This window comes from Drosophila willistoni, assembly GCF_018902025.1.
Source record: "Drosophila willistoni isolate 14030-0811.24 chromosome 2R unlocalized genomic scaffold, UCI_dwil_1.1 Seg167, whole genome shotgun sequence".
In the NCBI taxonomy this organism is placed as follows: Eukaryota; Metazoa; Arthropoda; class Insecta; order Diptera; family Drosophilidae; genus Drosophila; species Drosophila willistoni.
In genome coordinates, this window is record NW_025814050.1 from 23,471,463 (window position 1) to 23,491,736 (window position 20,274).

General features: G+C 38.6%; 7 protein-coding genes across 9 annotated transcripts; 6 read left to right on the forward strand and 1 right to left on the reverse strand.

Annotated features, from left to right (window-relative positions):
* Position 1: 1 nt before the first annotated feature.
* On the reverse strand, positions 2 to 2,666 carry LOC6651751 (fidgetin-like protein 1). 2 transcript variants are annotated; one of them, XM_047010571.1, is made up of 8 exons: positions 2,516 to 2,666; positions 1,975 to 2,446; positions 1,631 to 1,910; positions 1,283 to 1,572; positions 808 to 1,227; positions 544 to 739; positions 429 to 464; positions 2 to 340 (listed from the first exon to the last, which is right to left on the reverse strand). In XM_047010571.1, the coding sequence occupies exons 1-6, from the start codon at positions 2,647 to 2,649 to the stop codon at positions 620 to 622; spliced, it is 1,716 nt and encodes a 571-aa protein (XP_046866527.1). In that variant the 5' UTR covers positions 2,650 to 2,666; the 3' UTR covers positions 2 to 340; positions 429 to 464; positions 544 to 619. The 2 variants fall into 2 exon arrangements, with proteins under 2 accessions (XP_046866527.1, XP_002074317.3); XM_002074281.4 differs by having other exon boundaries at positions 2 to 464.
* A 470-nt stretch (positions 2,667 to 3,136) lies between these two features.
* On the forward strand, positions 3,137 to 5,692 carry LOC6651788 (facilitated trehalose transporter Tret1). Of its 2 annotated transcripts, XM_023180926.2 has the most exons (7): positions 3,137 to 3,572; positions 3,642 to 3,874; positions 3,932 to 4,609; positions 4,664 to 4,867; positions 5,074 to 5,139; positions 5,202 to 5,460; positions 5,532 to 5,692. In XM_023180926.2, the coding sequence occupies exons 1-6, from the start codon at positions 3,515 to 3,517 to the stop codon at positions 5,424 to 5,426; spliced, it is 1,464 nt and encodes a 487-aa protein (XP_023036694.2). In that variant the 5' UTR covers positions 3,137 to 3,514; the 3' UTR covers positions 5,427 to 5,460; positions 5,532 to 5,692. The 2 variants fall into 2 exon arrangements, with proteins under 2 accessions (XP_023036694.2, XP_002074318.2); XM_002074282.4 differs by lacking the exon at positions 5,532 to 5,692 and having other exon boundaries at positions 5,202 to 5,530.
* A 1,249-nt stretch (positions 5,693 to 6,941) lies between these two features.
* LOC6651789 (facilitated trehalose transporter Tret1) lies at positions 6,942 to 8,950 on the forward strand. Its single transcript, XM_002074283.3, has 5 exons — positions 6,942 to 7,158; positions 7,354 to 7,717; positions 7,771 to 8,138; positions 8,199 to 8,680; positions 8,750 to 8,950. The coding sequence occupies exons 1-5, from the start codon at positions 7,104 to 7,106 to the stop codon at positions 8,894 to 8,896; spliced, it is 1,416 nt and encodes a 471-aa protein (XP_002074319.1). The 5' UTR covers positions 6,942 to 7,103; the 3' UTR covers positions 8,897 to 8,950.
* A 1,263-nt stretch (positions 8,951 to 10,213) lies between these two features.
* On the forward strand, positions 10,214 to 11,885 carry LOC6651802 (facilitated trehalose transporter Tret1). The gene is made up of 6 exons (XM_002074284.3): positions 10,214 to 10,277; positions 10,339 to 10,568; positions 10,626 to 10,756; positions 10,818 to 11,155; positions 11,213 to 11,625; positions 11,685 to 11,885. The coding sequence occupies exons 1-6, from the start codon at positions 10,214 to 10,216 to the stop codon at positions 11,883 to 11,885; spliced, it is 1,377 nt and encodes a 458-aa protein (XP_002074320.1).
* A 1,634-nt stretch (positions 11,886 to 13,519) lies between these two features.
* LOC6651803 (facilitated trehalose transporter Tret1) lies at positions 13,520 to 15,259 on the forward strand. The gene is made up of 6 exons (XM_002074285.4): positions 13,520 to 13,614; positions 13,672 to 13,901; positions 13,960 to 14,090; positions 14,153 to 14,472; positions 14,531 to 14,943; positions 15,008 to 15,259. The coding sequence occupies exons 1-6, from the start codon at positions 13,545 to 13,547 to the stop codon at positions 15,206 to 15,208; spliced, it is 1,365 nt and encodes a 454-aa protein (XP_002074321.2). The 5' UTR covers positions 13,520 to 13,544; the 3' UTR covers positions 15,209 to 15,259.
* A 186-nt stretch (positions 15,260 to 15,445) lies between these two features.
* On the forward strand, positions 15,446 to 17,447 carry LOC124460222 (facilitated trehalose transporter Tret1). The gene is made up of 6 exons (XM_047010694.1): positions 15,446 to 15,541; positions 15,604 to 15,833; positions 15,895 to 16,025; positions 16,085 to 16,416; positions 16,490 to 16,902; positions 16,974 to 17,447. The coding sequence occupies exons 1-6, from the start codon at positions 15,448 to 15,450 to the stop codon at positions 17,169 to 17,171; spliced, it is 1,398 nt and encodes a 465-aa protein (XP_046866650.1). The 5' UTR covers positions 15,446 to 15,447; the 3' UTR covers positions 17,172 to 17,447.
* A 170-nt stretch (positions 17,448 to 17,617) lies between these two features.
* Positions 17,618 to 20,058, forward strand: LOC6651805 (facilitated trehalose transporter Tret1). Its single transcript, XM_002074287.4, has 6 exons — positions 17,618 to 17,727; positions 17,792 to 18,021; positions 18,081 to 18,211; positions 18,920 to 19,266; positions 19,325 to 19,737; positions 19,792 to 20,058. The coding sequence occupies exons 1-6, from the start codon at positions 17,655 to 17,657 to the stop codon at positions 19,990 to 19,992; spliced, it is 1,395 nt and encodes a 464-aa protein (XP_002074323.2). The 5' UTR covers positions 17,618 to 17,654; the 3' UTR covers positions 19,993 to 20,058.
* Positions 20,059 to 20,274: the final 216 nt, after the last annotated feature.

A 20,274-nucleotide genomic window follows, 5' to 3' on the forward strand; every position in this document is an offset into this window, starting at 1 on the left:
GTGTGTTGTTTATGTATGTATCTATTTATAGTCATTATGTCCATTTTGATATATAAAATGTCTTCTGCTGGTTTGATTACAGTCCAAGTAAAAGGTGAAATTGTTCTGGTCTGATAAGAAAACCCCTATTTTTCGAACTTTTCTTAACAAATTAGAGATCTAAAAAGGTATACATAGTAAGCGTATACACCAGCAGACGACGACATTAATTTTAAGAAATTTACAACACATTTCCATGTTTATAGCAAATTAAATCTATATCTATTTCCAAAGCTCTCCTTGTTATGCTTTTATAAAGTGTGTGCAATGAGGCAAGCTTCGTTATGTGCCGGAACAAAGTCTTAAAAATAGATACTATTATATATATATGTAGTGTATATATTATATAATTCTTAAGTCCTGTAGTTGGTTTAATTATTTATGCTAACCTTTTTCCTGCTGTATACGAAAGTAAATTTGATGTGCTGTGAGTTTTTCAAGAAACAAAATATTTAAAACAAAAAAGTAAAGAAACAAACTTTGTAAATAGTTTTTCATACATACATATATCAGTTACTTGTTACATATTCGCAAATGTGCTACATTAAAGTTTGTGAACAAAGTTCATCTTTTGGTGGTTTTAATGCTTTACGCCATAGATTTCATTCCAGCTGGTGTAACGTTCTATATCTTGAGGCGAAACAGTTTTGGATATGAATTTCAGTGCCTGCTTAAAGTCGTCCATGGTTACGGCTGGCAACTGAACACAAAGACATGATTCATTTAAATTGCATGAAAATATATTTTATGTCACTATGTCTTGGTTACCTGTTGTGCTTCGATTTGATCAATCTCGGCATGGCTTAGAGCTCGAAGAGGTGCCATGGATGCATAACGACACAAACTATCGACATCAGCACCCGAATAACCATCGGCTGACTCTGACAGGATCTCGATGTCATGCGTCGTCAGATTGTGTTTGACTTGGCCAATAATTTTGACAATAATTTGCTTCCGTGCATCCTTGTCTGGCAATGGGATATACAAACGGCGCACAAATCGCCGACGCACAGCTTCATCCAATTCCTGCGGACGATTGGTAGCTCCAATCACTAAAATTCGATTCTCCTCGCTGGTGGTTGCCCCATCCAAGTGTATAAGGAATTCATTTTTTAATCTCAAAGAGCTCTCATGCTCGTTTCCAGACCGTTTAGACAGCAGCGAATCAACTTCATCAATGAAAATTATCTATGCAATGATTTGTTTTTTAATAAAAGAATTTGCATTTAGTTTGTCGACTTACAGCTGGCTGATGAGCAGCGGCAACGGCGAACAGGGTCCTTACGAGCTTCTCACCCTCACCCACCCATTTGGATGTTAGGCTGGAAGGATTAATGCTAAAAAACTTGGCCTTAGCCTGCGAAGCAATACTCTTGGCGATGAGAGTTTTGCCCGTGCCGGGAGGACCAAACAGTAAAACGCCTCGCGGAGGGCAACGCACACCTGTATATAAATCAGGACGCCGTAAGGGAAGAATGATGGCTTCAAAAAATGTGGATTTGGCGAATTCCAAGCCGGCAATGTCATCCCAATCTGCAAAAAAATAAGTTATTATGCATTATGGCATAATGTTATTGAAGAAAAAACTTGCCAACATTCTTAAAGTTGTGCATGGATTCCCGCATAATTTGCTCAACCATTTGTTCGTCTAGATGAGCTATTGATTTTGGAATCTCCTCACCAGAACTCGGACCTTTATTTGCTAATTCCGTTGCTGGACTCTTTTCGTCATCCTTCTTTTCATTTTGCCCTATCGGTGAAACGAAACTGGCGTTTACCCCACGACGTACGCCCAGAGACTTTTTTTGAAAATTCATTAACCCACGGGGAGCACTTGCGGTGAGTTCGCGGTTTTCGGGTTGCTTCTTTTTCTGAAAGAAATGAACGTAAAAGCCACGTAAAAGTCAGACAAAGAACCATAACAGCTAAAATAACCTGCATTTCGTTGAGTATTTGCTGTTCCCGTGCAGTGCGAAAAAATTCATTTGATGATGACGGCTGAGCCTCTGCAGACGATAGTGTGGGATTATCGGGTGCATGGCGCTGTAATGACTTTGTGGTGTTCATTAGCGTAGATTCTGGGTTTTGCTGCTGCATTAAAGAGCGACCACATGGCCGTTTGTCAGGATTAACACCAATATTGTATCTTAAAGGTTTGCTACTTTCCCCATGTAATAATTTAAGCTCATTGTGCTTGCAACTTTCATATAGCCCACGGCATGGTGGTTCAAATTGGTTTTGTGGCTGTTTAAACAAACTTATACCGGATGGACTCGTTCGTCGTGAATGCTTCAACAATTTGTTGCACCCAGCAATGCGTTCTTCAAAATATTTATCTCTTGCATTTATATTACATTTACTTTCATGGCTTTTCAGTACCTCATGTTCCACCGAAGGACTTAATTGCCTGCATGTTTGATGGAATAAGTATAAATGAAAAAAAAGAATAATTCCCAAGTGTTTTCTATTTACTTACTGCACTTTCTGGGCCAACATTATCTTTTGCAGTCTCCATGCATTTAGCATTTCGCTCACATCACCGGAGGTCCGCCATATAGCCTCATTGTGGCAAAATGCTTCAGACAAAACATTTTGTTTATGGCCAGACATTTTTTGATTTAAATAGTTTTGTTAATTTGCCGGCAAAATTAAAAAACAGCTGTTTTCAGCAACGATGTCGATTAACCGATAGGTTTGCTCCGATAATGTCGATTAACCGATCGCAGTGCCTGAACTGGGCTAACTATCGATTGCTGGCGGTTGACTATCGATCGTAGGTATCGAAATTTAAGTGTATTTAAATGACTGTTATGAAATTCGGTACCTTCTAAAGAATAATCAAATATAATTAAAAAAAAACAATATTAAATGCAAAATATATGTAAAAAACCATTTTGGTTGTAATTTGCGTTTCCATTTGACTTTTGGTTTTTATGAGTTGCTTTACTGTATGTTTTAATTGATTTCAATTGATTTGCTGCTGTTGTCATTACCACTTTAATTAACCAATACGTTGTCGTGAGAATATATTTCACAGAGATTTCTACATTCTCACTCGTTGTTCTTTGCCTCAACTCATCAGATCTTATCGCCCAACGGATCGGTGTGTGGACTCACGTTGTGCAAATATATATCTGCATACATTTTACTCAAAATATTTACAAACTAAATAGAAAAAAAGTAACCGGAAAATTCAAAAGGTTGGTCTCTGTCTGGCCAGTTCATGTTGCTTTGCGCACAATACTGCAGACGCCAAGTTACTCCACAGACGGTTGTCTTGCTCAGACTTTTTTTGTTCGTTTCTTATCTTGAGATAAGAAAACTTGAATGCCAAATCGTTGCCATAAATAGCGCACAGCATCCATTAAATGATTCTCAGTTAAGCCTTCGATGCAACACGGAGTGGAAATAGTTTACGCTTTTGTTCCCAGAATTCGGATTTAATAGGAAAACCCTTGGCTATTAGCACATCAATATGTGTTTGCCGGAGGCGATAACGGGCTCTGCCATTCAGAGTGTAGCCACAGCTGTGGGTGAGTCACCTGAAAGAATTTGAGTCCAATTAACAATTAACAAGGGGAAGAGTTTTTCCCGCTGTTCAGGTAGCATTCTGTGCTTTAATTTTGGACTTATGTTTGGCATCACCCCCGCACACATGACCCTCTATGAATCGGAGGATGATACACCACTGAATAAAGCCACAGATCCGGCGGGCACAGCCTGGCTAACGGGTTATCTCTTTCTGAGTGCTGCAATTGGGGCTCTAGTTTCGGGTTGGTTGGCATTCCGCATAGGACCCAAGTCGGTGCTGCTATGTACAGGACTTTTGCAGATTGTAAGTTAATCTCAATTGATAATGATTTTGGTTCTCTATCGCTTTCTCTGGCTTCAGGTGGGCTGGTTTTGCATACACTTTGGCTATGATATAGTCCACATATACGCCTCCCGCATGTTTGCTGGTACCGCATCGGGTGCCGCCTTTGTCGTCCTGCCCATTTACATTAATGAAATCGCCGAGAGTCGCGAAAAGGCAGCCAGTTTGACTTTCACCATCGAATTGTGGCGAACACTGGGCATCCTTGCTGGCTTTATCCTTGGTTTCTATGTACCATACGCTTATGTCAATATGGTGGGCTGTGCCGTATCCTTTGTATTCTCGATGACCTTTCCATTCGTTCAGGAGAGTCCACATTATTTCTTGCGAAAAGGTAATGTGCCCTGTCTGGAGAAGTCTTTGCGCTGGTTCCGCGGCATTCGCGACATTGATGATCGCGACAATCCCGACTATTTGGTCGAGTTGGCCGACTTTAAGGCAGAGCTCCAGAGATCGGGTAAAAGTGGTATTGGACCTACGCCCATGTCAAATGGTTATATAATCCGTTTGACTTTTGTTAGCTTTTTGCTGACAGTTTGTGCCAAATTGAGTGGAGTTTTTGTGGAACTCAACTACGCAGCCGACTTCCTTGGAAGAACAGGCTACTCCACAGAGGTCAATTATGTATTACTTGCGGTTGCCCAGTGTGTGGGTGGTTTGTTGGCCCGTCTAATTGGACCGCGTTTGCCGCGAAAAGTGAGTTGCCAAATAATTCAATTTAATTAACCAACCTAAAACTCTTCTTCTTAGCTTTTGCTTTGCGTTTCCTCTTTAATGGCTGCCATTTCGGTCATTATGTTGGCGTTGTTTAAACAATTTGGCCAATCATGGATGTTGGGTTCGTGGTCGGAGCAATATCTTCCCATTATTTTACTGGCCGTGCAATTGGCCTTTGTCAGCTTTGGGCTATATCCATTGGCTGCTGTGGTAAGCAGCGAGCTTTTGCCAACAAAGGTAAGTGCCAAAATTAGGTAAATTAAATTAATTATCCTGGAATTCATTATCTAATATTTAGACCACGTAGAACGAGATTTTGAATTAAGCCGCCGTTTTCATAGGATTTAATTTAATTCTAACATAAAAATTGGGTGCCTAAATCAAAGCTCGATAATAGAGAATACAGAAATGTAATGAGATTTTCACGTTTTCTTTTTCTACAGCTTCACGATGTTCTTTACTCATTGGCGTCTGCCGTTTCCTGGTTGCTGCTTTTTGGCATGATTGAGGTATGTGGAATCTGTTAATTAATATTACATATATAAGGTATTTGTTATTATTTTTTCTGCAGGCCTTCAATGCCGTAAAATCCACAATAGCTCCTGGCCTGGTGCTGTATCTATGGGTGTTTGCCGCTGCCAGCATCCTTGTGGGTCTTATTTCGATGCCTTTATTGCCCGAGACACGGAATCGACGTCCGTCGTCTGTGCAGCGCGAACTGGGCTATGTTGACGATGGAGGTGGTGTGGCCAAAATAACAAGTGTTACCAATGGACACATCGCCTCTCATATTTAAGTTAAAACCCACAGTTAATTGTTTGTGCCTTTGTGTATGTGTTTTTAGGATAACTCTTTTAGGATGCTTAGTAAAAATTAATTACAATTTTCACAACCCTTAAAGGTATGCAACAGTTTTACGTGCTTTTTCCTCACCTTCCCAGAGAGATATCACCACTTATGTATGTATGTGGTTTGTGGCACTCTGTGATGAAATTGTGAGTCCCAGACATTATCAGAGTATTTGTCTTATTCGGAAACGTGTTATAATATTTGTCTTATTTGGCTACTTAAGCGCCATAGTTACTAACAATATAAAGTTATCTTATCTCATACTATGGGATTTCGTGGTAAAGACCTTCAAATGATCCAACAGTTGGAGCTTACGCGAATAATGAATCGAGAAATATGGCCAGAAATCACACTCCCACGTAGGTTTCTCTCAGTGCATACAATCTAAGACGAATTGCACCCGATGTGGTTTCAGGCATCACTTTCCCTACACATGGTAAACACCAAGAGAGTAAATAACTTTTTTTTTTCTTGCACTCCGGGACGTCGCCACCCAACTAATCCAAATTTACGCCTTTTTTTTGCTTAAATGATAGGCCAAAGTGTCGGAGGCGTTGACAGACGACGTGGCTTGTTATTTGAATAAGATTTATAATCGCAGGGCTAATCTCTGAGCTACTGATATGACTGATACTAGCTGTTTTAGAAGAATTTGGCGATGAGAGAGCAGAATAGTGCTAAAATGCGCACCCACAACAAAGACACTCCTCTATTACATCCGACGGCTGTAATGCATATCAAATCAGGAAAACAACAACAAACAATTAAGTCAACAACTATTGATACTACTGGTACGAGAGTAATTAGAATTATATTCCCCCATATATAAAACACTGAGAAAAATAATACTTATATTTAGCAAAAAAAATATCCAGTATCGGCGAACTATAACTTAAAAAGTGTATTCGATCTATTAACTAGTTGATATTTAATGAGTCAATTAATTGCTAGAAATATCAAAGATAAAATTGTAAGTATAATAAATGATAAAGCTTATTGCTTAAATAAAAAAAAAAAACAACTTAATCTTTAAAGTAGATAGATAGAAATAAGCTGGAAAAATCCAAAAGAAAATCTTTGGAAGGATGAAAGGATAGTGATGAGAAATTTGTGTAATGGTTATGTAATGTTTACATCTTCTAAAACTCTTTACCAAAATTGTACTCAAACAGCTGAGAGTTAGTTAGTCAAGTTAGTATCGAAAAATGAGAAGATTTTTCTCCACTGTGTAATAAATATAGTACACAGAGATATATGTATATATTTTTCTTATTGCCTCTCGAGCATAATGCCAGTGATAACAAAAATCCAAACACACACCACGCTCCCGCCAACACGCACACACCACACTTTTGTGTTATAGTCTTCCTCTCTCCCAAACTTACTTACAATCTACTGTTTTCATTTATGATTTTAATGAATTATATATAAGTTATCATCCGACAACTGGGCTCGTTTAGTTGGCCACGGGCAAGCGAAACAGGCGCTAGACTCTAACACTACGAGCCTCAACTAAGTAGAGGGTAGAAACACTTATAAACCATACACGGGTATGGCCAGAAGAAAGTAGTTAATCAAATAATTTACCTTTTGAATACCCATCTAAATTCTATCACAATCAACAATGGTTTCCGGCGAGGCTGGCGGTCTTAAATATCAATATCTGGCTGCAATATGTGGTTGGTAGACTCATTTGATATGTATTAAATTATGTGAAATGTGTCTATCCTTTGGATTGAAATTGAGTAAATATCGGAATTATTCAGAGAACGTTGTCTAAGTGAACGCATAAGCCAATCTTAAGAGAATCAGTGCCAGTGCCTTAAATACATTTGAAAATGTATGCATTTAATTGTTTTTTGCTTTGCCCATAGTGAACATAATTTCCATCTCGTATGGTGCATTTTGTGGTTGGCCATCGGCTAGTTTCTTGGAACTGGGTTCGAGTTCGAGTCCCCTGGAGACGGGTCCATTAACACCACAGGATCAAGGCTGGGTAGCATCCACATTATGTTTGGGCGGCATTGCTGGGACAATATTTTTCGCTTGGCTGGCAGATCGAATTGGTCGAAAGCAATGTCTCCTGTGGCTAGCTCTCCCCGCCTTGGTGGGTTGGATTATCATACCATTTGCCCGAAATCCCATGCATTTGATAGCAGCTCGCTTCATAGGAGGCACCGCAGGTGGCGGTTGCTTCGCTGTCATACCAATTTACACCGCTGAATTGGCTGAGGATAGGTAAGTAGTAGTGAAATCTCGTATAATTACAGATTTTATCTTATCTATTTCAGCATACGTGGCGTTTTGGGTACTCTGCTGGTGCTAACCTGCAACTTTGGGGTCCTGACCGCTTTCGCATTGGGCTACTACTTCAACTATGCCACTGTGGCATGGATAATGTCCACTTTATCATTTGTGTTTGTGGCCTGTTTTTGGTTTATGCCCGAGACGCCGCAGCATTTGGCGCAGCACAATAAGGTTGAAGAGGCAGAACTATCCTTGAGATACTATCGTAATATTAGGTCACGTGCCTCAAAGGATCTCACTGAAGAGCTCCAATTGGAGTTGCAAAAACTGAGGGTGCCAACTGAAAAGGATGCCGAGGCAAAAGATGATCTAAACGCTGGAAAAGATTCGGGTGTTAGTTGGTCAGATTTTGGTGAGTTTTAGAGAGAAAATATCCCTGAAGTTGAATAATGGTTTAGGGCTCTTCTTCCAGCTGAACCCAAGGCTCGAAAGGCCTTCTCTATTGGCATGGGGCTGATATTCTTCAATCAAATGTGCGGATGCTTTGCCATGCTTAACTATACGGCCGTAATCTTTCAACAATCCGGATCGGATCTGTCGCCAACGATAAGTGCGATTGCTGTGGGCGGCATTCAGTTGTTGGGCACATATTGCTCAACCGTTCTCGTCGAGAGATTGGGACGTAAAATCCTATTACTAATCTCTGCCGTGGGCATCTGTCTTGGCCAGTGCTCGATGGGTGGTTTTAGCTTGCTTAAGTTCTTGGGACACGATACCAGCTCCTTCAATTGGGTACCCGTGGCTGGCTTCTCCTTTATGCTCTTCATTGCCTCTTGGGGCATGTTGTCTTTGCCATTCCTGGTCATATCCGAGATAATGCCTCCCAAGATACGTAACATGGCTAATATGCTTTGCATGACATTTCTTTGGGTGATTGCCACTTGCACTATTAAAGTAAGGGTTTTTTCCGATTTATATTATCCTATAAAATCTCTATCTTTCTCTTTATTTAATACTTTGCAGGCGATGCCCCTTCTAACTGACTCTATGGGCATGCATGGCACTGTGTTCCTATTTGCCACCTTCTCCTTTTTGGGTGCCATTTTTGTGGCCATTTTTGTGCCAGAGACCAAGGGAAAGACTATTGAAACCCTTTTGGCCAGTTTATAGTTTTAGCGCTTAAATTATGTTATATTGTTGTGTTTCTGAATAAAATTCAACTATAAAATCTTAACAATAAAAGTCTCTTATCACTGGACAAATAAAAGAATTCGTTTAGTTATGGCTTATGAGTCGGCTGCATTTCGGTTATAAATCAAAGTGAGTAATTCCACAATTTGCCTGTTTGTTAACTTTTATTTCGCCCTGAACTTGCCACATATTTAGGTACATTATGGAGGTTAGTGTATTTAGTAGAATTTATTTATTAGATTGACTATATATAGTAAATATACTATATATATTTTTTTGTGATTTGCTTATGTGAAATGTTGCTTGGCATAAAGAACAACCCTTGATGGGTTTTTAGGTTAATAACAACGTGACTAAGTGAGAACCTTGAAATAAAAATGTTTTGCTAAAAAACATTGAAATTCAAATGTGTTGGTGTATGGAGTTTGGAGTTAGTTCTAAAATATTAAAATAAGTTTTTAAATGCCAGCTGATTGTCTGGTAATCCCGTCATTTGCTCGGGCGTCACCAGCCATTTTATCCTGAGTTACTTATGGCATAGTTTTTAGTTCATTACAGTTTCTAAATAAACGAGGAAACAAAATACGTTGTACCTTGTAGCAACATTTTTTTAATAAGATTAATAATGATCTTGGCATATTTTATTAACTTAATTTAGATAAGTGAATCTTAAAAAGCTTGAGAAAGGTTTGGGAAATAGCTGCGATAAAAAAACTGTTGCCTGTTTTTAGGCATGACAAAATTTAAAACTTATTTAAATAACAAATAAAAGTGTTTTTAAAAAATATTTCAAACTAAAAATATGATGGATGATTTTAAAATATTTTGCAATTTTCAAAATGTTGCAATAATCAAGTTTTCCAAAAAAAAAATATTATAGTAAATATTGGTAAATTTAACAATTAATATTTTATTTTCGGCAACTAAATGCTTATGTTACATTTAACCCGCATTTTAATTAAAAGATGTCTGAATCAGAAGGGTTATTGTAATCTTTTTGGCATCTCATGAAATTCAAAGGTATTATCCATTCAAGATTGCCGGGAATTTACCTTAATAAAATGACACAGCGTTATCTGAGAAACTAAAAAGTTTGCCATAACTAACTCAGAAAAAAATGGCTGGTGACGCCCGAGCGAATGACGGCCAAAACGACGCCCGCAGCGCGGGATTACCAGACAATCAGCTGGCATTTAAAAACTTTCATATAAATACAAGGGATAACAGTGATTTAGCAGACACTTAACATTTAGAATAGTTAAAGTAGCATCAACTTTAAACTTACAAAAATTCGCAATGTTCTTCGAGAATTCTTTGCTGCAGGCCAGGACCCGATATCAACTAATTGCCACGGTTTTGGGTATATACCACAAAACTGATTCAATTACTGACATCCTGATGATAATTTTTCTATTTTTCAGTTAATATCATTACATTTACTCATGGCGTGGGTGTGGGTTGGCTATCGCCCACTCTAACCAAAATATCCAGTTCCGACTCTCCGCTGGACTTTCACGTCAACATCGATGAGATATCCTGGATGGGCTCAATGTTGGGTTTGGGCAGCATGTGTGGCAATCTTACTATAGCTTTTCTCTTGGAACGACTTGGTAGAAAGTTTTGCATTTATCTATTGGCCGCTCCCAATGTGGTAAGTCAATAAAAAACGTTTCTAGCAATTTTCCTTTTTTAAACTCGTAATTTTTAGTGCCTTTGGATTCTCATTTACTCGGCCTCAAATGTGGGTTTCTTGTATGCTGCACGCTTTCTCTGTGGCTTTACAGGCGGTGCAGGGTATTCGGTCTTGCCAATATTCATCAGTGAAATAGCTGATAGCAGGTAAATGGTTTTAATCGTCTAATTACTGTGCAATATAGAACTAACAGGCAATTCCTTAAAGCATACGAGGAGCCTTAAGTTCCATGGTCATGCTTTCGGTGAATCTTGGAATTCTGGCTGGGTTTATACTTAGCAGTCATCTGTCCTATCAGGTTGTGCCACTATTGGCCATTTGCCTGCCCGTGCTCTACTTTTTGACTGCCCTCTTGCTACCTGAAACTCCATCGTATCTGCTCAGACACAGCAGGCAGAAAGAAGCTGAGAAATCTTTGAGATTCTACAAGAACCCCAGAGAAAATGATGAGGAGCAATCCTTTAAAATGGACTTCGAAGAGTTGCGCTCGAATATAGCAGCCCAGCAGGCCTCGACCAACGAAAGATTAAGCTTCAGGGATTTGCGTGAGTATTTACAAACATTTTTAGTAAATAGACAACTAATTATTTTTGTTTGTTTAGTAACCAAACCCGCTCTCAAGGGCTTTGCATCGGCTATGGTTCTGACTCTGGGCCATCAATGCAGTGGCATATTCAGTTTCGTGAACTATATGTCCACAGTGTTCGCAGCCTCTGGTTCTGTATTCGATGTAAACACCTGCACCATTATCATTGGAGTTTTCCAAATTATTGGCGTCTATACCTCCACCATGTGTGTGGATATTATTGGACGTCGTATCCTAATGTTGATCTCCACTTTTGGCATTGGCCTGGGATGCATTCTCTTTGGCTTCTTTACTTATTACGCTCAGCAATATGACTTGAGCAGATGGAATTGGATTCCCTTAGTGCTGATGATCATATTGGTTTATCTGGCCAATGTAGGTCTAAATGGATTAATTTTTCTTGTCCTGGTAGAGCTTTTCCCAGCCAAGGTAAGAGTAATGAGATTCATTTAAAGTTTTTATGTAAGACTTTTATTTTGTTTTGCCAGATACGATCGTTGGCTACTTCTATTTCATTGGTATTTCTAAGTGCAATAGTCTTTGGAACTTTAAAACTGTTTCCATTGATGCTTCACTATCTGGGCATATCGGTGACCATGTGGTTTTCAGGCTGTTCTTGTTTCATCACATTTCTATACTTTTTCATCTGCCTCCCAGAGACCAAAGGCAAGTCAATGATTGTAGATTGAAATGGAGATCTTAAAATCAGCAAGATTAGTTGGGACGGATTTTAAAAGATTTTAAGCTACAGTATTAATTTCTTTGTTTTCTGAAGAAATGAATCAAGTGTTTAATATTTTGGATAAATGTAGTTAATTGTGCTATTAATATTTGAATATTTTTATAAAAGGAATATCCAAACTATAAAGAAAATAAATAAAAGATAGTACTGTTGATTTTAACCATTGCCACTATAATTTATTAACTACCGACAATAATTACAGATACTGAAGACTGTATTTCAAATACACCTAGACCCCGCTTTGCGTCGTTTCGTTTTGCGTTTTTTCGAAGTTGCGTCGCTGCTTTATTAGTACTAATTTTTACTGTGCGTCGTTAAATTCTCGTTGTTTTGAGTTCGAGTGTTTGACTTTTTTTTTCTAAATCAGCCATTGTGGCAACGCCAATATCAACTTTTACCAACATTGCTTTTGAATTTTTGGAAGTTTTACGTTTTTCAACATTGACATCTAGCTTACCTACTTCTGTTTATAATTGCGTCTTGCTATCAAACCTCGGAAACGGTTTAGTAGAAATGTTCGAAGAACAGTGTTTAACCTCCAAACAAATTTAAAAAGCGATGGGCTTGATTGACCAAGCAATGGAGAATTTTTATAAAAAACGATCCTGACAATGACAGAAGTTTTAAGTATTTCCCAGGCGGTAGCTGCAAACATCAACTGATACCAAGAAATTTATTTAAATTTACAAAAAAAAGCTATTCACCAAACTCTGGACAAATTTTTGGTGCGCGAATCCACTAAAAACTCATAAAGATTAAATAATTGAATAGGTTATTTTGATTTAATGGAAGCAGTTTTTTTTAATGAATGAATGCAATAATATTTTTGTTTTAAAATGTTTACTTTGTTCAATTTTTTTTTTCTAGAAATTAGTATTTTCATAGCCTATAGAAAATCTTAATTCACTTTGCGTCGTTTCAGTGTGCGTCGTGTTTTTTTGGAACGTATCCCCAACGCAAAGCGAAGTCTAGGTGTCAAAATATCATAGATTATAGAAATATTGATTTCACTTTGATAAACCTTTCAGAATACAACCCCATAGAACTAAACTAATGTTTAATAAGCAACTTAAGAACTATAAACCTAGCCTAACAGAATAACTATTACATATAATTGCTAGAAACTTTCTATTGCGAAACGTAGTAGTTTACATCCATTATAAATGAGAGAAACGCATAAACAAACGTTCACTATTATCTCAGGGGGGACAGACAGTCCGGCCCGGCCGGCCCCTTTTTTTGGTGTGCCTAAGGAGCTAACAGACATTGACATTGTTTAACTTTGAATGGTGGACATAGGCTTAAGCAAATCTTATCACATCAATTGTCTATTTAACTTGTGAAATTTGCATTTGGCCGCAGGCCACGAGATGTTTAGAAACTTAAAGCTTAATCTTTTGTTTGCGCATAATTGTTTACGAATTGGATCGGCCATAGGGATGGGGATCTCGAATGAATATGGGCCATATGGTGGCAATTAAAGAGAATCCCATAAACGTTATCATCTGATACATGTTGGATTCTACTACAAATAAGCCAACGTCTGGGCGCATTCGTAATTTAACTGTCAGTGGAATTAGACAACTTAGTTAACAAAAAAACAATTATGAATAAATTCTTCAAAAATTCCTTACTACAGCCGCAGACCCGTTATCAGTTGTTGGCCACAGTCATAGGTGAGAAAAGTCCTCGAAAACGTAACTTAATGACTAAATAGTATTTAAATTAAATAGTTAATATCATAACGTTTGGCCATGGTGTGGGCGTTGGCTGGCTATCGCCCACCTTAACCAAAATATCTACTTCCGATTCGCCATTGGACTTTGAAGTGGGCATAAGTGAGATATCCTGGCTGGGTTCCATGTTGGGCTTAGGCAGTTTATGTGGCAATCTAACTATAGCGTTTCTCCTGGAACGTATGGGTAGAAAGTTTTGCATATATCTACTGGCAGGTCCCTATGCGGTAAGATAAGCAATCGTTTAATCTAGTGACACACTAATTACCTGTTCTCTGTTTAAAGTGTCTTTGGATATTGATATATTACGCCTCCAATGTGGCTTACCTATATGCAGCTCGTTTTCTTTGCGGCTTCACGGGTGGAGCTGGCTATGTGGTGGTACCCATATTCATCAGTGAAGTGGCAGACAGCAGGTTGTGCCCCTAGCTGTGTTCCTAAAAAGGATCTATTGATGTTGATGTTGTTTGTTTTACAGAATTCGGGGATCTTTAACTTCTATGGTTATGCTCTCCGTTAATTTGGGCATTTTAGCTGGATACATTTTGAGCACTTATCTGGCTTATCATATTGTGCCGTTTCTGGCAATTGGTTTACCAATCGCCTACTTTGTGGCCAATCTTATGCTACCCGAAACGGCGCCCTATTTACTGAAACGCAGTCAATTGCTGGCAGCAGAGAGTTCGTTTCGCTATTACCAGAATAAAGAGGACACATCAGTGGATTTTAATGAATTAAAAACTGCCATCACATCTCAACAAGCTCAGAGTGACACGGCTATAACCTACAAGGACCTGAGTGAGTTTGACCAGTTGAAAGATTATCTTAAAATGTAATCGATTCTCCTGATTTTTAGTTACAAAACCAGCCATTAAAGCCTTCACTTCGTCAATTGTCCTGTCCACTGGATATCAGTTTAGCGGTGTCTTTAGCTTTATCAACTATATGTCTGATATATTTGCCTCATCGGGTTCGATATTGGATGTGAACACTTGCACTATAATAGTTGGCGTAGTACAGATTGTAGGTGTCTACACATCGACGATGTTTGTGGACATTGTGGGTCGCCGCATACTGATGCTAATCTCTACTCTGGGCATTGGTCTGGGTTGTATAGCCTTTGGATGTTTTACCTTCTATGCCCAGCAATATGATCTTAGCGGATTCAATTGGTTGCCCTTGGTATTGATGATTCTGATCATATACTTGGCCAATATTGGTTTGATTGGGCTATTCTTTGTGGTTTTGGTGGAACTATTTCCGGCCAAGGTAAGAGCTAGGATCGTTATTTGCTTTCTTTCTTAAAATTCATTTAAATTTTTACCTGTTTCAGATTCGCTCTTTGGCCACTTCCATGTCTGTGGTATTTCTAAGTCTCCTGGTCTTTTGCACTTTAAAATTATTTCCATTACTTTTACATTATTATGGCATTTCTATTACTATGTGGTTCTCGGCCATTTCCAGTCTATTGACATTCTTCTATTTCTTTGTTTTCTTGGATGAAACTAAAGGCAAATCCATGATAGAAGATTAAGCAAAATCTAAGATAGAAGACATAGCAAATTTGTAAAAAAACGAAACCTGATAACAGAAAGAAAGAAAAAGAAAAATAAAACAACAACAAGAAACCAGTTTGTTTTTTACGAGAAGTTATAAAAAGCTCTCCCTCTATTTAGAAATCTAGCGAGATAGGCCAAAACAAAAAGCTACCAGTCCAGTCGAGCATCTTAATACGTTAAGTTAAATTAGTCAGTCACAATCGGAGGATGCACCATGAAGCTTCAAATGAAAATTCGCTCAATGTTTAGTAACCCAAATTGTTTATTAAGTCAACGTAATCGTCATCAATTATTGGTTACACTCTTGGGTAAGTAGTCAACTTCTTGCTTGTTGTTAGATGAAAAGCAAATTCAATTTGTTGTTCTCTAGTCAATATAGCCACTTTTTGTCATGGCCTGGGTGCTGGATGGATATCGCCAGTGATGAGAGATTTACAAACGGAAAACTCTCCTTTACCGTTTGAGGTGTATGTAAATGAAATATCCTGGATAGGTTCCATTGTGGGCATCGGCAGTGTTGTGGGCAATCTATTGGCTGGTCTTCTACAAGATCGCATTGGACGAAAACTGGTCATGTATGGCATAGCTATTCCTTATACGGTAGGATTTAGATAACTATTTGATTTCCACTTACTCTTATGTTTCTTACTTTCTTTTCTAGAGCTTCTGGTTATTGATTTATTTTGCTCAAAGTGTAGAATACTTATATGTGGGTCGTTTTTTGGCCGGCATGACAGGAGGCTCCAGCTATGTGGTTCTTCCCACATTCATAAGTGAGATTGCTGACGCCAAGTGGGTAGTTTTAAAGCAATCTGAACGAACTTGATCGTTTTATCTTAATACTCTTTCAGCATACGAGGTCGTTTGGGCTCTATGATTTTGCTGTCGGTGAATGCTGGCGTTCTAACTGGCTATGTGGTGTCCACAAATGTTGCCTACTTTACGGCGCCCATGTATATAATCCTTTTACCCATTTGCTATTTCATTTGCAATTTCTTTTTCCCGGAAACTCCAAATCATTTGATTAAGAAGAATAAATTTCTCGAAGCAGAGAGATCATTTCGTTTCTACAAGAACATTCAGAAGGATGATCAACATTCAATGAGTGAGTTTGAGGATCTTAAGGCACAATTGATCAAGGAGCAGGACTTGAGAGGCAAATCTCTTACTTATCAAGATTTCAGTAAGTGTTTTATTTCACACAAAAGTTTATGGAAATTTTTTTTATGATACATGTCTCTGTTTTGTGTGTTTAGTTAATAGACCAGCATTTAAGGCTTATGCCTCGGCCTTTGTTCTACTGATGTCGAATCAGTTTAGCGGCAGTTTCTGTGTCACCACATATGTGGCCGATATATTCACTGCCTCGCATACCACTCTCGATGTCAATATGTGCACAATAATTATTGGCGTAATGCAGATTGTGGGTAATTATGTGACAACTTTGTTATGTGATAAATATGGTCGTCGCATCCTGATGTTGGTGTCCACATCGGGTGCCAGTTTGTGCCTGGCGGCCTTTGGCATTTACACATATTTCGCCCAACTCTATGACCTGACCTCTGTGGGTTGGTTGCCCCTTTTCATTTTATCCCTCTATGTTTTTTTGTGCAACATAGGCCTTGTGGGTTGCCTATTTGTGGTGCTTGTCGAGGTATTTCCCAATAAGGTAACTAATCTGTTTAAATGATCGACGTTAGGATCCATGAATATTAATTGGCACTTTATTTTTACTTACAGATACGCACAGCGGCAGTTTCCACATTTGTCGTAATTTTAAGCTTTACGGTCTTCCTTACGCTCAAAATGTTTCCCATTTGTGTGGCTCTTTGGGGCATTTCGGTGACCGTGTGGTGTTGCAGTGGCTTCTCCCTGGCCGGTTTCCTCTATTTTTTATTGTTTCTTGAGGAAACCAAAGGCAAATCGCTACTGGCATAAGATAAATTTGTTTTGTTTGGCATTATGAGAGTATATTTCATCCCAGATTAATTCTAATAGCCACTTGGGGGCACTTGTTGAAGCGATTAGTCATTTAGGATACTTGGCCGAAACAAGACTGAGAAGTTTAAGAATTGTTAATTTGTTGTATGAATAAATTGAAAAGAATTTGTGAAAACTGAGCATTCCATTTACTTGTTGAATCGCAGGAATCGCTTCTCTAGTTCTTGTGTTCGTAAATTAACAGCCTTTTGCCCAATTTCTAAAAAAAAAAAACCCAAAGCAAATATATATGATATAATGTTAAGCAGTTAGTAAAGAAAATAAATCTGATAACAACGAAAAAAAAGTAAAAATATATGTTTGTTCTTTACGAAAAGTTATCATAAAGCTCTGTGTCTAGTGCGAAGCGTTAGAATAAAAACCGAGTAGCCAACAGTCTTGACTGATTTCATTCAGTCAGTCATAATCTGCGGATACAACATGAAACTCTTTGAGCGTCCCAATTGCTTGTTGAACCGCAGGAATCGAGTTCAATTATTCACCACATTGCTGAGTGAGTTGCCTCAGAGGGTACAGTTTCTAAAAGGTTAAAATAAAAATTTAATATTTTCCTACAGTGAATCTTATATCGATTTCCCATGGCATCGGCGTTGGTTGGCTATCGCCCACTTTGCGAAAATTACAAACTCCATTGTCGCCGCTCAGTTTCGAGTTGGTTGTCTCGGAAGTCTCCTGGGTCGGTTCCATGCTGGGAATTGGCTCCATGACTGGTAATATTCTCATCGGATCCATTTTGGGACGCATTGGCAACAAATGGTGTCTTCTGCTCATTGCCATACCACATTCGGTAGGGAGTTGGCAACTGATTGTAATGAATCAATGATTGGCAAATCTTACATTTCGCAGTGCTTTTGGTTTTTGGTGTATTTTGCCAACAGTGTGGAGTTTCTTTATGTGGGACGCCTTCTGGCCGGCATCACGGGTGGCGGCATGTACATCGTTCATCCCATATTTCTCAGTGAAATCGCAGATGCCAAGTAAGTGTGAGCTTCGCAGAATGATTTATTATTCATTTGAATCCGAGAATGGCTAATCCCATTATGATAAGGCACTAAGCTCTATTTCAATAACACTTGAATGTGATGATGTTTGTTGTTGGCACACACAAAGCAGCTGCTGCTTACACCAATTAACAAGAGATTTAGCAAAGTGAAAAATTGTATACAAAAGTTTTTATTTGAGGGATTTCCAAATCGAAGTCGTCGCTAGGAACTTTACCGCAAAAGGGGAATATCCAATTTCCTTCTCGGGTAAAACTATATCTGACCTGAAATTACCTTTTTTTAATCACTCGCCCTACCCCAATAACTTTATTATTAAATCATTAAAATGTATAATGCATGGCATCGGGAAAAGGTCACATTTTCATATCAAAAGAATTTACAAACTACCCACAAAAGTATGCAATTTTGTTTTTTATTTTATATGAACAGTTTACCCGACCCAAGTTGTTTTTTCAGATATATCGCTCGTTTAATAATGAATGTTTTATGCATTTTTTTAATGGAAATTGTTTGATTTAAAACTCCACCAAGCAAAAAGCAAATTCCCTATTTGCAAGTGTATAAAAAGGGGTGGGTTTCCATTAAGCTAAGGGCTTTTGTATTGTACATTGTAAAATCATACAACTAATCTCATGTCTAAGACACTAAACAAATGAGCTTAATTCGGCTTTTGTTTTACAGCATTCGCGGCACGTTTTCGGCCATGGTCATGTTGTCGGTGAATGTCGGGGTGCTGGTGGGCTATATTATGGGGACTCATCTAGCCTATCATCTCATCCCTTGGCTGGTATTGATATGTCCCCTCTCCTATTTCATATGCGTGTTCCTGTTTATCAAAGAATCGCCCATGCACTTAATAAGAAATGGCAATTTTAAGAGTGCCGAGCAATCTTTTCGTCATTACAAGAATATTAAAGATAGTGATCCGTTGAGTGATCAGGATAAGGCCATGCAAGAATTCGAGAAGATGAAAATCGCTTTGACCAAGGGCGAAGAGTTTCAGGATAAAATAACGCTAAAGGACTTTGGTGGGTTTCCGTGAAATCAAAAAAACAAATTGAAAATTTATGAATGTGTCTCCCAAAGTTTCCCCAGCCGCTTTGAGGGCCTATGGACCGGCTGCTGTGATACTGATAGCCAATCAATTCAGTGGCCTGTTTACGATGGTCAATTATATGTCGGACATTTTTGCCCAATCGGGCAGCACCATGGATCCCAATTTCTGTACAATAATCATTGGAGCAGTACAAATACTGGGCACATATGTCACCACCCTACTGTGCGATGTTTGTGGTCGTAAGCTGCTTATGTTGATATCCACTGGAGGTGTGGCTGTTAGTCTAACTGCCTTTGGGTTTTTCACCCACTACGCTGGCATCATGGACATGAGCGAATGGAGCTGGGTGCCATTGGTACTGATGTCGTTCGACATCTTCTTGGGCAATATTGGCCTTGTGGGATGCTTTTTTGTGTGCCTTGTCGAAGTATTTCCTGTTAAAGTGAGTTCAATTGCATTTGTTTATTGAATTCTGAAGAATTCGATTATCTTTCAGATACGTGCTAAAGCTGCTTCCATGGCCATAGTTGTTTGCAGCTCATTCGTTTTCGTTATGCTCAATATTTTTCCACTTTGCCTTGCCCATTGGGGTATATCACCAACTATGTGGGCCTGTGCGGGCGTAACAGGATTTGCATTTGTATTCTTCTTCTATTTCCTAAGAGAAACTAAAGGCAAATCCATGCTAGAAGATTGAGAATTGAATAAAGAGTCAATGTGAGCAATAAAAGTTACATTAACTTGTGTTTGTATTTTAGAGATAGTAGATCGAATATTCGTGATGGAAATGAGAGATAAAACTGGCACCACGTAGATACAACTGATAAGGTGACTGTCTGAGGTGACTGCATGCGGTCAGTCTTGTGTTAATTTCACCACAATTTTAGACTGGAAATCTAATCGGCATAGACAAACAATCTTAATCTGAGAATATCTCCAAAGTAAACCTAATTAGCTGCTACTTATGCCCACCTGGATC

Bases quoted from the DNA above. Each gene is read 5' to 3' on its own strand.
- LOC6651751 (XM_047010571.1), bottom strand. From the start codon at position 2,649: ATGTCTGGCCATAAACAAAATGTTTTGTCTGAAGCATTTTGCCACAAT. The intron at 1,911-1,974 runs GTTATTTTAGCT...CATTTCTTTCAG, and splicing joins AAATACTCAACGAAATGCAG to AAAAAGAAGCAACCCGAAAA. The intron at 740-807 runs GTAACCAAGACA...CTTTGTGTTCAG, and splicing joins ATCAAATCGAAGCACAACAG to TTGCCAGCCGTAACCATGGA.
- LOC6651788 (XM_023180926.2), top strand. From the start codon at position 3,515: ATGTGTTTGCCGGAGGCGATAACGGGCTCTGCCATTCAGAGTGTAGCC. The intron at 4,610-4,663 runs GTGAGTTGCCAA...TCTTCTTCTTAG, and splicing joins GACCGCGTTTGCCGCGAAAA to CTTTTGCTTTGCGTTTCCTC. The intron at 5,140-5,201 runs GTATGTGGAATC...TTTTTTCTGCAG, and splicing joins TGCTTTTTGGCATGATTGAG to GCCTTCAATGCCGTAAAATC.
- LOC6651789 (XM_002074283.3), top strand. From the start codon at position 7,104: ATGGTTTCCGGCGAGGCTGGCGGTCTTAAATATCAATATCTGGCTGCA. The intron at 8,139-8,198 runs GTGAGTTTTAGA...CTCTTCTTCCAG, and splicing joins TGTTAGTTGGTCAGATTTTG to CTGAACCCAAGGCTCGAAAG. The intron at 8,681-8,749 runs GTAAGGGTTTTT...AATACTTTGCAG, and splicing joins TTGCCACTTGCACTATTAAA to GCGATGCCCCTTCTAACTGA.
- LOC6651802 (XM_002074284.3), top strand. From the start codon at position 10,214: ATGTTCTTCGAGAATTCTTTGCTGCAGGCCAGGACCCGATATCAACTA. The intron at 10,569-10,625 runs GTAAGTCAATAA...CGTAATTTTTAG, and splicing joins TATTGGCCGCTCCCAATGTG to TGCCTTTGGATTCTCATTTA. The intron at 11,156-11,212 runs GTGAGTATTTAC...TTGTTTGTTTAG, and splicing joins ATTAAGCTTCAGGGATTTGC to TAACCAAACCCGCTCTCAAG.
- LOC6651803 (XM_002074285.4), top strand. From the start codon at position 13,545: ATGAATAAATTCTTCAAAAATTCCTTACTACAGCCGCAGACCCGTTAT. The intron at 14,091-14,152 runs GTTGTGCCCCTA...TTTGTTTTACAG, and splicing joins AGTGAAGTGGCAGACAGCAG to AATTCGGGGATCTTTAACTT. The intron at 14,944-15,007 runs GTAAGAGCTAGG...TACCTGTTTCAG, and splicing joins TGGAACTATTTCCGGCCAAG to ATTCGCTCTTTGGCCACTTC.
- LOC124460222 (XM_047010694.1), top strand. From the start codon at position 15,448: ATGAAGCTTCAAATGAAAATTCGCTCAATGTTTAGTAACCCAAATTGT. The intron at 15,834-15,894 runs GTAGGATTTAGA...TTTCTTTTCTAG, and splicing joins GCATAGCTATTCCTTATACG to AGCTTCTGGTTATTGATTTA. The intron at 16,903-16,973 runs GTAACTAATCTG...TTTTACTTACAG, and splicing joins TCGAGGTATTTCCCAATAAG to ATACGCACAGCGGCAGTTTC.
- LOC6651805 (XM_002074287.4), top strand. From the start codon at position 17,655: ATGAAACTCTTTGAGCGTCCCAATTGCTTGTTGAACCGCAGGAATCGA. The intron at 17,728-17,791 runs GTGAGTTGCCTC...ATTTTCCTACAG, and splicing joins ATTATTCACCACATTGCTGA to TGAATCTTATATCGATTTCC. The intron at 18,212-18,919 runs GTAAGTGTGAGC...TTTGTTTTACAG, and splicing joins AGTGAAATCGCAGATGCCAA to CATTCGCGGCACGTTTTCGG.